The sequence below is a fragment of the Apteryx mantelli genome, chromosome 3 (assembly GCF_036417845.1).
Source record: "Apteryx mantelli isolate bAptMan1 chromosome 3, bAptMan1.hap1, whole genome shotgun sequence".
In the NCBI taxonomy this organism is placed as follows: Eukaryota; Metazoa; Chordata; class Aves; order Apterygiformes; family Apterygidae; genus Apteryx; species Apteryx mantelli.
In genome coordinates, this window is record NC_089980.1 from 70478541 (window position 1) to 70494975 (window position 16435).

At 38.2% G+C, this 16435-nt stretch overlaps 1 protein-coding gene across 2 annotated transcripts in view; it reads left to right on the plus strand.

Moving 5' to 3' along the window:
- The window catches only part of SNX9 (sorting nexin 9), a 63005-nt gene that overhangs the window by 40704 nt on the left and 5866 nt on the right, over positions 1-16435 (plus strand). For both annotated transcript variants that reach the window (XM_067293604.1, XM_067293605.1), the window contains 6 exons: positions 910-1013; positions 4007-4110; positions 6751-6828; positions 12579-12655; positions 13814-13903; positions 15320-15434. In XM_067293604.1, the coding sequence (XP_067149705.1) occupies positions 910-1013; positions 4007-4110; positions 6751-6828; positions 12579-12655; positions 13814-13903; positions 15320-15434 (568 nt within the window). The remainder of the gene's footprint in view (positions 1-909; positions 1014-4006; positions 4111-6750; positions 6829-12578; positions 12656-13813; positions 13904-15319; positions 15435-16435) is intronic.

Genomic DNA, 16435 nt, shown 5'->3' on the forward strand with positions numbered 1-16435 from the left:
TCTTACCTGATATAACAACCCCTCTCAATTTTCCTGTTATACATCATTTTCCTATATGTTTTTCTAGAGGTTTAATATCTTCACCTTCTGTAAATAATGTTTTCTCCATGATTAAGCTCTAACTCTATTACCAATTTGGGTATCTAGTAATTGAGGAAAGAACAAGAAAACTGTTTTCATCACATAGTTATACTCTTAAATACACAGACTTTGCTCAAGAAATAAAATGATCCTTGGAGGTTTTTAAGATCCAACTGGGCAAAGCCGTGAGGAACTTGGTCTGACCTCACAGCTGACCCTCCTTGAGCAGGAGGTTGGACTCAACCTCCTCAATCTAAATTATTTTGTAATCCTGTAGGTAAGGGCTTAGTAACATAGTAAGCTACAGTCCTAGTGAAGGACTGTTTGGATGGCCAGAGCAGAGTTGTGTAACTGCTAGCTAGTCAATTGTTCATAGGATCTAACTAACTTACAGGCTGAAGTAAACAGAACCGATGGTGCAATACATCTGGAATTTTAAACTTTTTTTTTTCTATCGGTTCCTACTAAGAATTTAATATGGCTATTGAGTAATAGTCTCATGATCTTCTGGACTAGCTTCTAATATCAGCACTATCACATGTGCAAATAAAGTTGAATAAAATTGCCTTTCTGTACTTCAATAATATGTGTGATTCTGTGAATATGCAAGAAGGTTCTGTTCACCTTAGGATCTAGAAAACAAAGTGCACAAGAAGGGAGGGAAACTCTAAAACTCTGGCCCCACTGAAACTATTTCATCTGAAAGGCTTTAATGTGTGGGTAGACTATTGCTTAGTTCTTCTAGAAGTTTCATTCATTGTTTAGGTCTATGTATTTAAAGGTGGATGAATAGCAATGGTCAATTTTTTTTTTCTTTTTTTCCTCAAGGAGTGGAAAATGGGAAAGAGAAAGGCAGAAAAAGATGAGACTGTAGGAGTTCTGATCTTTTCTACAGTGGAGCCAGAAGCTCCGGACTTGGACATGGTAGAAATGTAAGGTGGTGTTTTCTTTTTGCATGGATGTTATGCATCCATATTAACAACATAAACTGAATTACAAGTATAAAACTAAATAGTAAGCGTGCACACATGTATGTATTCATAGTTTTGAAGAGATGCTTATTAAGTTGGGTATGAATAATGGGTGTTTTGCTCAGTTCTTTTGAATGAGTGTTGGTTTATGTGGGGGTGTTCCCCTCCTTGCCCATAAGCTCTTCTAAAACTTAGAGGAGCTCCACATGATGTCTCTTTGACTTCAGAGTTTGAATACTGATCCTGAAAAGACTTACCAAAACTAGTTGCCAAGACACTGATAGACCCTGTGGAGTTAAATAGTATGTTTTGTTCTTTTTATCCCTTATTCTGAACAGTTTCAAAGTGTGCTAGACTCTCCAAGCAGCTTGGAATAACTGTAGGTGGGCCATCAGGCAAAAAAAATATTTCTGTAAAATATCTGTAGTATTTAATGCATGCACTGAATCATTCTAATGGCTAGAATCCATGGTAAGCTATTGCAAATGAAGTGATTTAAATGATCAAATTCCATTTTTAAATGCATTATTACATCTTTGGGGTAGCCTTCTGGAAGTATAAATGGAGAGGTATGTGTGTACAAATATGTGTGCACCACAGCACTTCTGTGGTGTTGAGCAAGGTCACCACTGGGACAGACTTCATAAAGTGGCATCACTTTGCCCCTTCCAAGCCCAGCCCTGTCAGCCCTGCGAAGCGCGTGTGGGAGCTGGTCTGCACACACCCTGCAAACTGGGCAACTCGCGTCTGCTAGCACATGAGACGCGCTGGGGAGCAGTTGGGCACGGACAGTCACTGGTGGGGACCGAGCAGCCTCCGTCCTGGTGGACGTTTAGACCCCAAAGCAAGGTGGGGATGTGCAAGCTGCCTGCAGAGAATAATCCCCAGAGGGTATCGGCTCCTGAGCTGGGACAGTGCTGGGGGCCTAACTACAAGCATTACAGGGGTGGCTCTAACACCTCAGTAATACGCATGATGCTCCAGTGTCTGGGAACCTTTCAGGGTGCTCTTAAAGGAAAAAAGTGTGTCTGAGCATACACGCAAGTACAGATATATCTATACTGTCATCTGGCAAGTCTGCTGTCATTGATACTAAACTGCTAATAGTAACAGAAGTAGTTGTATACCTTCATTCATACTTTCTTAAATTAGGAGGGAATAGTTAAAGCAGAACTTTTTTTTAAAGGGTGGTTTTCAAGGATTTTTTAGGTATTTTTAACGGTGAGCAGGGAGAACAACTCATGATTCATATAATGATTTTTTTTTTAATTATATTTAAATGTATCTTGATTTTAAAAAGTTGTCTCGGTTTCTTTCACTTCAAAGAAAGTGGCAACTGAAGCATGCCACTGTTCAGGTAAAAATGGGACTACTTCTGGAATGGTTAATTATGTAGTAGAGTTTTCAGAAAAACAAGAATGGAAATAGTACAGCGAGGAGAACAGCTTACTGCGTCTTTGAAACTTCACAGCTGTGTGGCATTATTGGTATCACATTAAGTATTTTTGAGGGCCTGAACATGTAGAGCTCCATACTTTATTGAACAGCTTTGCTGGAAGTCAGTCACCTGTCATAACTTCCTCCTGTAAATCAGCCCAATTTTAGTTTATCCATTAATTCAGTTGTTTCATCCTGTTAGTCTTTTGGGGTATTGGGGTGTGCAGCTGTGATGCTTTAATTTTTTTCCCTTAAATAGTCTGTCCTCTTTCCAAAAAAGATAAATTTACCCTTGAAAATAAAACTTGATTTTTATTTTATATATATATATATATATATATATATATATATATAAATTTATATAAATATATATAAATTTATAGGAGTAATGGCTTTCAAGAAAATATATATAAGTGGGCAAATCGGCTTGTTCCAATAGCTTTTAGGTTCTCCAGTGAAAGGCATTATTTACTGAAACCATTTTGCTAGTTCTAGGTTTTGTTCCTGTGTGTCATCCTGACTTTGACCCAAGGATGGTAACTCTGTGCTGGCTGGACTTTTACAGTATCATGACCACAGAAAAGTATTTGGAATTAAAGAGGATGTCTTGCTGTTGGGGAAGCTAGAGTAAAACGAGGAACATGGCAGCTTAACTCTTAAAAAGCTGAGGTTCTGTCTTCATGTGAACAAGTAACTTTCCAGGGATAATTGCCATCCAAGGGCTGGAGGTGCTGGTGGGGTGGTGGGAGTCTCTGGGCTGCCCCAAGAGCTGCTGCACAGGGTCTGGGGGAGTTGCTTGCTGTTGCCTTGCTGGGAGCAAGAGACTGACTCTTGCAGGCTCTGGAGAAAGCGTTCGTAACATCTGATGCAGCTTGAAAAATTCTGATGGAAAATTACAGTTGGAACATGTATGCCATCATCTTCTGTAAAGTTTTAAGAGCATTACTATGCATGCAGTGCTATATTGATGGAAAGTTTTGATTATTGTCAAAGTATGTTAAGTTATGCATATATATTTCCTTAGAAGAACTGATCTATTACCTTTTATTCACCTACTTCAGACTTAAATGTTTATGTGGAACAGTTTGTTTATTTATTCATTGCTATATGAATTTTTATTACTTCTGTTATTCTAACATTTAATTTTCTGACAATGTGAGGTCCTTTTGTTTGTGTTTAGTGCTCTAGATATGCATTTGGCTCTTCTGTTATTACATGATCCCATCACAGAGGATATTTAGCTAGTAGCCTTTTTTAAGGTAAGGAACCATAGTAAGAATGATAGTCCTGATCCACACATTTCTTAAGAGATGAAAAATAGCATGATGAATGCCTGGATCCGAAGAAGGAATTTCACTGACATCAGAGTTCGTAGAGATTTCATGGAATTCACTTATTTCTGTGATTCTCAGACATAGTTGGCACTTCTAAATATTTCACTTTTGTGTTTAGAGCTAGACTAAACTAATGCATTTGTTTAAACTGTTTTTTGTTTTTGTTTTTTCCAAATGCCACAGAGAACAGAAGTGTGATGCAGTGGGTAGGTTCACCAAAGCAATGGATGATGGTGTTAAAGAGCTTCTGACAGTGGGACAAGAGCACTGGAAACGGTGTACAGGGCGTAAGTGTCCCTTCTGAACTCAGCAGTGATTTCTGTGTTGCTTTTTTCTTTACTTTTTAATAACTCAAGGCACATCGTAAAACTCGAGGAAATCCTTAATTGTCATGAGGTTTTTATGCCTTTCTGTCTGCTTTCAGTGTCTGAAAGTATAAAGCATACAATTCTCCTTCCCCTGTTATTTTTCTCATGACAGAAAATATCTGTTCCCCGCCCATATGTTAAAATTGTTAAAGTTAAGTAGTTCTAATCATCCAGCTAAAAATCCTTGTTGGACCTGTTCTAATAATATTTGTCCTTCATCTAGACTTTAGTAACATGGGCAAAGTAGATCTTTTTGATCAAATTATAAATGGTTGCATTTTATTAACCCCTTTTTTAGGATTCTTGCATGCCAGGAGGAGTGATTTAAAGGTGAAATGAGACTTAAAAATAAAAAATAAAGTCTTGATTCTAATTTATTCTTTAGCCCAATTCTTTTTCTCCTATCTTGTCTCTTCCTTCCCACAGATATTTAGGGTTGCAGAACTTCACACCAAGTCCCTATGTCTCTGCCTGAGCTCTAATTTCCTAGTCCACAGCAGTGTTCAGTGTTTGTGGCCACCACAAGGCAGCTATTGAAAGGAAGCAGGTACTACAGCTGAGGATCATAATAAGAAACACTTCAGGGCAGGCTGTAGTGTCTGGCTACCAAAGACCTATCACATAAATCTCTTCAAATCTCCAATTTTTTGTATTTATTTTTCTTACTCCCATGCAATACTCTGTCCCCAGACTTGGAGTAAATACATCTCCCGAGTTACCTCTTTGCCTCTTTTCTCAATCTCACATTGCAGTTGAACATCTGGGACTGACCAGACAGAATGGAAAGTAGAGGAGCACAGTCTCTTCTGGTGGTGACTACATTAGGCCTTTGTGCCTGTAGGATGTGGTTTTAAATTAATTAAATTCCTCTCCTTTGAATAGGAGGGTTTACCACTACACATCATTGACACTCCTGCTACTAAGGTCAAAAATTGTCTAACCTAGAGTCTCCTCTCTCACAGGACTTTGCTCTGATTCTGTATGGCTCTCATTTCACTAGCAAATGATACTGACGGGAAAGCAGAGGGGGGAGAGGGAATAAGGTCCCTCAGAAGCAACTTTCTAAACAGTGTTACTGTGCAGTTATACAGATCAAGTGAGATGAAAACCCCCAAATTAAGGGCTGGCTCTTTATACTTATGGTAGAAATTCAGTATTTTGTTTGCTACTAAAATACAACATAATCTCCATAAATTTATGACATTAGCGCTTTGGGTATGTAATGACTCTTCTAATAATTATAGCTATTAGCCAGTGTAAACACAACAAATCGGCTGTGATCATGCTGGCAAATTGTTTGGACCTTCTGGACGTTCATACAGAGTAGACAAGGAGGCAGGTAAACCTGGACATGCAAGAACATAAGAACTTCAGTAGTCTTTTTATATATGTATAATATAATATATAATTTTTACTCTCCTGTCAACACTAGTCCCAGCTCCTAGTGAGAAGTATTTTTGGCACTTTCTGTGTGATATCTATGTGCATTCTGTTCAGTAATATTTAAAATGACTGACAGCCGAAACTTCTTAAATGCAAGTAAAAACCAGACATTTTTCATTGGAGTTCCTACTGGGGATGGAGTAATGAGCTAATGGCTTATAGCAGAACTTCAGTACTCTAAAATGTATTTGTTACATAAGAAATATCAGTTGTCAAAAAATAAACTAACTTCTGGGCAAGAATTTGATCCAGCAAGGTCAATAAACTGACATGGGATTCACCACCACCACCACGTGAGGGTCCCTCTAAACATCTGGATTGTGTCATGCCAGAGGAACTGAAAACTGCTCTTATAACCAAACAGCGTACCCTCTGAATACAGATGTCTGAAAACAAAAAGCAGATCTAGTTTTTTTTTGTTTGTTTGTTTTCTGCTAGTAAGAGTAGTTTATTTTCACTTTTCAGATTGCTTTTTAGGCCTTTGGGGTGATGGTATTCAAATAGTTAATAATTGAATACCTACTCATAAATCACAGCTTTTTGACCTCATTGTGAGGAAGCAGTTTATACATACACTTCTAATAATTAGACTCTAACAATTAATTTTATGATCCAGATACTTCTGTTTTTATTCCCAGAAAATCTTGGTTTCTAGTCTCTCTAAAAATCCATGATTTGAAGAGAGGTTAGGTATTATAGGTCTGTACAATAATCCCTTCTTTAAAATGTTGATGAGATCTCCACATCACTTCAGCATTTTTTTCTGGGAAGATACAGGCTGCTCACAGAGGGGGAGAAAAAAACTCACTATATGCATAGGTTGGAAGACTGTAAGCTAGGAGTACAGTGAGATTTCTACAGCAGTCACACACAGTCTCCCCAGCTGTGGCTTTCGAGAAGCCAGATTGCACTTGCTTTATCCAATTGTGGAACTTCTGTAGGGGAGGGGGTAAGAATGTGACTAAACGTTTCACTAGAGGGGAAAAAAATAAAACCTAGGGTTTTTTTTTGACATTTGTTTCTGTCAAGTTCTGGAAATGCTGCAGACTTAGTCACGTTTACTCTTGTGTTTTTGCTTTTGTTTCCTTCTTTTTCCCATCCGTTTCCTGCCTGCAGCACTACCCAAGGAATACCAGAAGATAGGAAAAGCATTGCAGAGCCTGGCACTGGTCTTCAGCACTAGTGGATACCAAGGTACTTCTGTATCTTCATTTGCACTTTCCTTAACAAAAGATATTTTGATTAGATCATGCTATCGTTTTTGCCAAAGATCTTAATGCTTTGCTCTTTGAATTTTAAAATCTTTAATATGTTCAGTCTGTTTCTGACAAAATATTAAAACCTAGTTTCCCCATGTGTATTACAGGGTTTTTGTTTGTTTTGGGTGTGGTTTGTGGGGTTTTTGTTGTTGTTGTTCCTAGTCTGCAGTCTTGTTTACACTCACTGTGCAGCTGTGTGATGGCTTGGGGAGGGGGGAAGGGTGTTCTGTTTGATCTCATTAATATGTAATCTGGTCAGTGGCCTGACTAACAAAATATGCTGCAGTATCTTCTCATGACCTATATTTCTGTGTTATATCAAAGGGAAGGGAAGAAAAATGCAGCCTTGAAAAATATCTGCCACCCAAAACTGTTGTGTGACTTATTTCATGAAACAGTAACTCCACATGAGGATGGAAAACTTATTAAAAGACTCTTGTATGCCATTATTGGAGATGGAGGGTTGGCTGCTGTAGCCTATTTTTGTCCTTCACCTTTCCTTCTCCTTCAAGAGTCCTAAAATACTGTAGCTTGTCATGTTAGGTATGAAAGTTCTGGGAGGGAATTGATTGCCATTTCTTTTTGTAGACTTCATATTCTCCTAAAATGTAGTATTTAGGCCAAACTTATCCTGCTTTGATATGCTAAATTCTGCTAATATGTTTTCTAAGTAATTGGAAAGTATTTTCTATCCCAAAGGGACCTGATTGGGTCCATTTTTCTCCAGATTTCTTAAGCCATTTTTTTTCCCAAGACTTAATAGCTAAATTGCTCTGTTCCAAAACATTAATTGCTACAGCATGGAGATTTCCTGAAGTCTTTCTATCATAGGCCACTTAGTTAACCAGTACTTACTTTGCTAACTACTAATCGGTCCTTTGTTCTGTACTCTTAAAACTTCTTTTGACCCGTTAGCCTTGTATTAAAATGGAACCAGTTCTGAAATTCAGGATCTCTGCTGCTTGAAACACTGGAAATAGGTATACTCCCTGTAGTTTGTTCTCCCTCTTTTGTTCTGTATTTTAACAGGATGATTGCTTATTTAAAATCAGAGTAGCATCTTACCTAAACTTTACTTTTTGGTGTGAGAGATGAACAGAGGAGATGCATAGTTATATATTCTTATCATGGGTTAGAGAATTGTAAACCCTAGCCAAATACAATATGTAGCAATAGTTCTTGAGAAAGGACTGAAAATTACTTGAACTGTAACACACATTCTTTTACCAGGGTAAAGGGAAAACAATATGGCTTAAAGCTAGGATGCAAACTTGCAGTTCAGCCTTACGAAGGAAAGCTTCAGTTTGATTTCCAGCATCTTCGAATGGTATGAAAAATAGATCCCATGATACCTGGGAGCAAGGCAGGGATGTTGCCCTTTGCTGTTTCCCTAGTTGTACCTGGTTGCACCCCGGTGTATTACTGAGGAAAATGTCATCTTTGCCACTGATAGCCTCTGTCCTGATCCCATCTATTTTGCTCTTTTTCATTTCACTGGTACAGCAGTGTATTTCATTCAGAATTAAGAATATATGGGATTCTTTGCATTTAAAGTTCAGATCCCAGAAGAGAGAACAAGTGAAGTGTATGTATTGCTTTAAATGTCTTTGTCACTATTGCCCTCAGTCTGTCCTGCTGCTGTTCATGTGCATTTTTATTTGATGGTTGTTTTGAATAGTGGTCTGTGGATTGAGCAGGCTCTGTGCAAGAGACATAAGCACCTGGATGTAAATCAATAGGATGCAGCTTTGCTAATCTCAATATTTAAAAGAAAGTACTAAACCTATTCCTCTGAATGAAGAAACATTAGCAAGGCAATACTGGCTAGTAGGGAATGCTCACCTTGAAATGTGACACTGTCCTGGAGTCCATCAGACTGGCCTTATGGATTTGGAAAGCTTGCTTTCAACAGCTACTCTCAGCCCATCTGCAGGCCTGCCAGCCTGCCTGTGACTCAGATATTCTGATGAAGGCCTGCATGCACTGCTAACAACCTCATTTCTGAATGCCACCTAAAACCAATTTACCTTTTTCATCAGTGCTGCCTTCTTACCCTGCCAGCCTTGTGTGGTGAATATCTACTGCCTTCTCTCTTAATTTACAGCCTAAAAAGTCTAAGGCTGCATCTGTTAAGATCCACTTGTTAAACTGACCTAATCCTGCTATTTCTCTTACGCTACAGAATGAGCCTTATCAATTAGTTGCCACCCACAATGCATATAAGGCATCTGTCCCCAGTTTTTGCAGAAGCAAGAGTACATTTAAAACTATTAATGATGCATCAAAAGGTTCTCTTTTAGCTTGGTCATGGGCCTATGTACTGTCTGATCTGTTTTAAGAATATCAGCTGTGAAAATATGATCCGTGTCCAAAAACATATATTGGACAGTTCCAGAATACAGCTGGAAATAGTCTTGCAGCCTGATACACCTTGCTTATCTTATCGCAAAGTATGATGCTCTGAGGTTAACACAGCCTTAAATAGCATGACTTTCCTTTTGCGGTGCCAAATCTGGGCAAGTCTTTCTTCTGTATTAAGAAAGTAATGTCTATGGTATGCCATTCAACCACAGTGAGATCTCCAAATTCTACATCACCCCTCAGGAATTTTCTTAGGTAGTTACATATGAGTTTCACTATCCTGCCAGTTAACAACAGACAGATCTTGCCTTCCAAGGTGCTCGTGTACTAGGTGTTGCCAGTCTGAGGTGCATTTTTCCAGGGGAAAAAAAATTACTTGCTACAAGTAATCTGTAGTACATCAAACTTTATCTCTTTCCTACTCCTGGATTCTGTTAAAAACCTGCTTTGGGGGGAAGGGGGGGGACAGGACAGGACTTCCTGGCAAAAATTTCTGCGGCCCTAATCATTTGCCTTACAGAATATTAGCTCTCTCAGTATGCCTGATGTGTGTTCTCTCAGGTGATAACCACTGGCATTTACCAACCAGTTAAACTTCTAGGAGGCACTGCTGAACATCTTCAAAAGACTCCTTATGCTTTCACATCTTCTTTCATTTCCCCATGACATATTTTCATTGCTTTAGGGACCTGCATACTGTCTACTCACAGTTGTGTTAAAACAGCTGCAGAAGATTATTGGCAATTTTAACTGGTCTTTTTATGAGTGTCTTTAATCAGTGCTTTTAAGGCCTCTCTGCTTCTCTTGAGGTTATAGGTAGTGGACACTGCCCTAATTTTGTTGTAAATATGTCAGCAGGATGTGGTGCTTTCTACTTTTCCGTTGATGAAAGAATGACCTGACATCCTGGTATGCCCTTTCACTGGGACCTATTACCCAGCTCAGCCTTCTTCACTTGGGTTAAGCAGCCTATTGCCAACTTAGCATCTGGCACAGATCTCCAGAAGCTGAGGCTGCTGGAGATGTGGCCCTATCGAAATAGCAAACTCTGGCTGAAACCCATACCAAGAGTGACTAATGGGAGCAATCTGCTGGTGGAACTCAAGCTGCCTTGGTGGGTGAGCATGGCAACTGCATGCTGTAACTTCTCAAAGGCCTAGTGTAAGGCATGACAGACCGAGCATGACATGACACTGCTGATAACGTCTGAATTTGGAGGGTACAAGTGACAAGCCTAATTCTTAAGGCTGCCCTGGTATTATCTGTGAAAGGGACTGCATCCTTTGGCCTTCTACAATGTAAGAAGCTGCAAATATTCTTCTACCACTTGTGTGCCTGTCTATTGCTGGGACCCACCATCTAGACCAACTTTTAAATCATTCTTTAGCCCCAGCTTTTTAGGGATGTGAATGTCTCTGCTAGTAGTAGAAACTGAACATACCTTGTGCCTTCTACAAGCTGACTCTGTGCCCTGCTGTCCCCCAAATGAGAGAGGACCAGGATTGGAAGGGTTTGTCTGGAGTTTTTGCAGCTCCAATCTGTGAAAGTCCCTTGGGTGAATTCTGCACGGACAGGAGTAGTTTCTACTCGAATATAAACACTTTCTCCCTCTTTTTGCTCAGATAGGAAAAGTAACTTTCTTTTATATGGTGTTATAAAATGAACAGCAACACCCAGACCAACCTGGCTTGTGAATCTAGTTGAAGCCATACGGTGTTTTGTTGCAAAATCTAGGAACAAGTTGCCTAAGCAGCAGTCTGAGTAAACTCAAGGTTACTCCTGAGCAGGCTTGGAACCCTGCAATAATGAAATTGTTTAAATCTGCGTGAAATAATAATTTGATCTCCCTGAAACTTCTTAGTCTTACAGTAGTAAGCTCCCTTTTGAGTTATGTGCCTCTTAAACTTATGAAGTCAATTAGACTTCATATTAAAACTTTTTATTATTTTAGCCAGACAGGTAGGCTTTTAAATAGAAATAGGAGAAAAACAGCCATTTCTTTAGCAGTGTTTGTATTGCTGGACTCACTAGCACTTAGGTTCAGTAGCTCCTCCTCAAAGCTTTCGGCTTTGAAACCAGTCTAAGGAAAAGTAAGAACTGATTGATAGACTTGAATATTCGGTCATTCTTCTGTTTTCTTTAGGATTCTTTCATTTCAGCCTGTCCTATTAAATCTCTAACACAGATGAGTTCATATGTGGGAGTAAAAAAAACTATTTTAATATTCAAATTAATGATTAATAGGTTTATAATTGGAAATTGAGTTCCTGATTAATATGTCCATAGAATAAAAAAGTTTGTAAAATACTGTAACTGCTCGCTAATATCAAGACATGTTTGAAGGGATGAAAAAAATCCTTGAACTAGTATTCAATATCTGCAAGTTATACCTTCCCCCTTCTCTACCTCAACCTGCTTTCCCTACTGTTGACTACATGCTTTGGATAAGCTAACAAGGATGGAAAGAAACTGGTGTTTTTAGAAGGTGAAGTGTCATGAAAAAACAAGAACATAAGGCTTGCTTTCATCTTTGTTCCATGTAGCCATGTCCTGCTAGTAATAGCTCTTGTGATGTTGTCTAGTTTGGGATTTGTGGTGGTGTTTGTGCTTCTAGTTGTAGCTTCTGGGGTCCCTTGATCTATTTTACATAATGATGAAGGCTAGAAACAGTCTCTCAGATAAAATCTGAAATTCGTAGAGCCTGAAAACATGATCTAAGAGTTCTCTAAAGTGACAGAAATCCTGTTGACAGGGAGGAAAAAAGTTGGGCCTGCCTATCCCTTCCCCTGTCTTTTTAATAATTATGGTCCAGGGCTGTTGGAGTTGTTGGGGTTATCATCATTGCTCTGTAGGATGTCGTGGAGAATTTGCTGCTTGTTAGGTATGAAAGTTACTTTAAAAACTGGAATGACAGGTGCGCTCTCCAGCTTTGTTAGTATGTCTGCAGGTGGGGTATCTTCTAGTGTCACCCTCATTGTCCTCCTTCCCCTCCCTTTCTGGTAGGCTTCCTGTTGTCCTGTGTGTAGGAATAACTGTATTTATACTATGTATATTAATTAAATGTGGAAGCAAATAGTACTAGTAATACAGCAGAGCAGTGTTTAAATGGTCCCTCTAGCTTTCATTTTCTACAAGATTTTAAGAGTTTTGGCTTTTTTTTATGCTTTAAGAACACTTTTTTCCAACTTCTTTATTACTTTTGGGTATAAAATGATGCATAGGCTTTTATTATTGTAAAATAAGTCTTTTTTTTTTTAAATTTGGGTTGAATCATGACTTGTGTCTGTAATTTATTGTAATTTGAGCACTGATATTTACTTTTAGGAGAATCTGATCTCAATGAAGCAATAACAGAAGCAGGAAAAACCTATGAGGAAATTGCCAGTCTTGTAGCAGATCAGGTAGAAGTGTTGTAATGTATCCATTGGCACAGTGTGTGCAAGCTTATCTCCTATTTGCTTCACTTCTGACTTTTTTCTTTTTTCTATTAAAACATAATAAATGCTAGTGCTGCAGACCACTTCAATGAAATTACTGTTAATATTTTTAAATGTACCTTCAACTTCTCTTTTCTACTACATGTGAGCTTGGGGGAAGTGATGGGAGGGTATTTCTCTTGGATAAGAAGGCTCACTTTTGGGTTTCTAAAATCCTAAAGTGCTTATTTCCTCTTTAAATGGCTTTGTTTTCTGATGTCAGTGGGCCATCTTCATTACAGATGCAACAGAATGAGATTTAATCAAGGATAGGATTTCCCTCTTCTCCCTGCTTTCCTCAAATGTCCACAGAATCCTCATCTTGCTGCTCTTGATTATATATTGACATGCAATTGTCTGCTTCAGTAACTTCAATTTTTGTAATTTCTCTTGAAAAATTTGTTTAAGTCATAAATTTGTGTTTACCACCTGTGAAGTTTAAAGTCTCCAAAATGCAGAGCATCTTGATTTCAATGTTGAGTCTGGAAATTATTCTTAAAACGACTTTCCGAATCAACAAATAAGGAGATGCACCTGTGCTTAGGCACATCTTTATGTGCAGTGAGACTGTTGCTTAACAGTGCCATTGCTATGGCTAGGAGCTCCTCTTCGATGGAAATTTCGGTGCAAACCCCTCACTTTATAACCAATGCTGAGTAAAATGGAGAACCAGTGCTGAGTAAAATGGAGAACCAAGGCATCTGCTCACTGGTGCTCAGTGTCTTACTCCAAAGAGCTTTCATCTTTATAAAGGTTCTGTACTTACCTGCCCATGTATGTTACAAATAATGGGAAGATTTGCACTTCTGTGAGTGCAGCCAGGCTTAACACTTCATCTTGATGCTGTTTTCAGAATCCTTTAACTCTTCCCTTTACCTCAAAATACTATTCTTCTAGCAGGCAAAAAACTTGTTTAAATATGAAAAAACTTGCAACAAGCAATTGAGGTTTTGGTTGGATGTGTTTTCCTTTTCTTTCCTTCTTTTTCTTCTCTCCCTTCTTTTCTGTCATCTTTCTTTTCAGTGTCTGTGTTACTAATATGCCACAGATATTTTTTACTAATGCTACATTTTTGTTTGTTAGCCAAAGAAAGATCTTCACTTTCTGATGGAAACAAATCATGAATATAAGGGATTTCTTGGTTGCTTCCCTGACATCATAGGAGCTCATAAGGTATGTGTGTGGGAGGAGGCCTTTCCTAGTAAGGGGTAGGCAGTAGCAAGACCTACAGAACACAGCAACAAAAGCGTTGGTATGTTATATTGCATTTGCACTGCAGTCTGGCCCCTGCTGCTTGTAACATGGAAAGCTTCTGTGAAGACGACTTTTTTTAAATAAGAAATACTTAGAGGGGAGGGAACCTAGAATTTGTCTTAGACTTAAGGATATCATGGTTTGCTGCTATAGCAGAGCACTAGAAGCTTCAGGGTTTTCTTTAGGGTAACTTCATATCCCTAAATGGTGAATAGCAGTAGTATCAATTTGTAATATTGATGAATTTTACATGGTACTTGACACTGAAGCATATCAATACTGTAGGAAAAAGTCTGCATTTATATAGCTGACTTATTGATATGTGATATCCAGCTGTGCACTGCCCGTACGTTTCTTTAATCTTTAAAAATAGAGCAATAGGGCTAACTTTGTGCCAAAAAAGTGCTCTGTAACATGATAGCCATCATACAATAAAGCAATGAACTTAGTCATTATTTTTAGTTTTGCATGTTCAGTTTTTCTCTTTTCTCCTGGAATTGTCCACGTGTTCATGTGACAGCTATTACTTGTTTCAGAAACTAAAATTTAAAATTTTAAACAAGAACACAAGTGTTTTCCAACCACTTGAAGTGCTAAATGTAAAAGTATGTTCTTGTTTGCTACAAGAGTAGCAAAGAGCTATAAAAGCATGTCAGATTTAGACGTATTCCAGTAAACTTAATTCTTCTGGATATTTAAGGTGCCCAATCCCACAGAATACTTGGAAAAAATAGTAGCATAAACAAAATGCGGAAGAAATGTTTTTAAAACCTGAAACGCCAACCTATGGCAAAGAGACATGTAGATTTTCTTGAATATTGTTTGTCACGAAGAGGAAAGTGCACTACAAATATACTGTGAAGAGGGAGGTGTTTGTTTCTTGTTATTTATTTAATTTTTGATCTGAGAGAAGCCTTGCATCACACAAATGTCACAGTGAAGTGGAGCCTTTTGGAAAACAGTGTTTTGTCTGAATGCTGTAGAATGTGCAAGTAAGATTCTACCGGTATCTGGTAGTTTGAGGCTTTTGGATGTCTATTATCTTAGAGCCAATTATATTTTAAAATTTGGTCCTTTTGTCCTTCCTGTACACATCCCTGTTTATTACTGTCTTTACCAAATTCAGTTTCTGACTGAGCTCATGCCTTGTTTTTAAGTCACTCTTGCAAACTGTTAGCACCCTTAACAAACTTTAGGTGAAAATGCCAGAAGGCAGAATTGGTCATTGTGTATGTATAGTGTGCAAATCCAAAATGTGGCTAGTGCCACTGAAGATGACTATAAGTTCTTTAAGTTGACTGCTCTTTTAATCTTTCTGTATTTTGGTTTCTACAGGGAGCAATAGAAAAAGTGAAGGAAAGCGACAAATTAGTTGCGACCAGTAAGATAACGCCACAAGACAAACAGAACATGGTGAAACGTGTGAGCACCATGGCTTATGCACTACAAGGTAAAACAGGCTAGATGACAATATTGTCGACTTCTGAAAGACAACTGTTAACAACTTAGTAACAAACTTAGAGAATCTTTGCTCTACCAGGAACGATAGTGAGAGCTAGTGTGATTTTTTTTTTTTTTTTTTTTTTTTTTGTATTACATATATATATATATATATATTTTTTTTTCTTTTGGTCATCCTTTGTTTGTTCCTCTAGAATTATAGCTCTTTTGCCCATTATTTTGTTTTCAGATCTCATATTATATATTTTAGAAACACAATTAAAAAAAAAAAAAAACACACACACAACCTCAGACTACTAATTCTTTCATTTTCAAATGACAGTGTCTCAAACAAAGAGCTTGGGCCCAGATGCAGGAAGCAGGTCAGCACCTGCGCAAGTACTCTTCTGACTCATGGCTTAACCTCAGCTGGATCTTGTCTGGTTAATATTCTTGTGGATAAGGCTTTATTTACTGGATGTTCCTTCAATGTCACTCAAACTTTTCATCTTTGTTAGAATTATTGTAAGTACAAGATATAGCACAGTGGACTTGAAGAACTGGGAAAGTAAGGAGCCAGGGCTCAGTCCTGCAGGATACAAAGCCCTTAAATGCTTCCTGTCACTGACTTCAGTGGGATTACTCATTTCTGAGAGCTGCTTTTTAGCTGATTTAGAGGTGAGAGTTTAAAAAAAAAACAAAAAAAAAACAAAAAAAAAACACTTTTTTCCTGGCCACACTAATGCAAAATGACTCCACTGTTTCAGTGTTAATCATAGAAAAAGACCTCTAGGATGACTGTTAGGATATAGAATATTTCTTCTCCTTCTATGGGTATCTCAAAGAAAATATGATTAACTTTTTATTTCAGCCATAAGTCAAGCTGCCTTGTTTAGTGACTTGACAAGTTCAGTGGTCTGGTTGGATCAGTTCAATTGGAAGGTGCAAATACAGAGATGTGGTGAAAAGTGTTATGGACTCAGTAATGCTGTTCCTTAAGTTCCTAGTGAA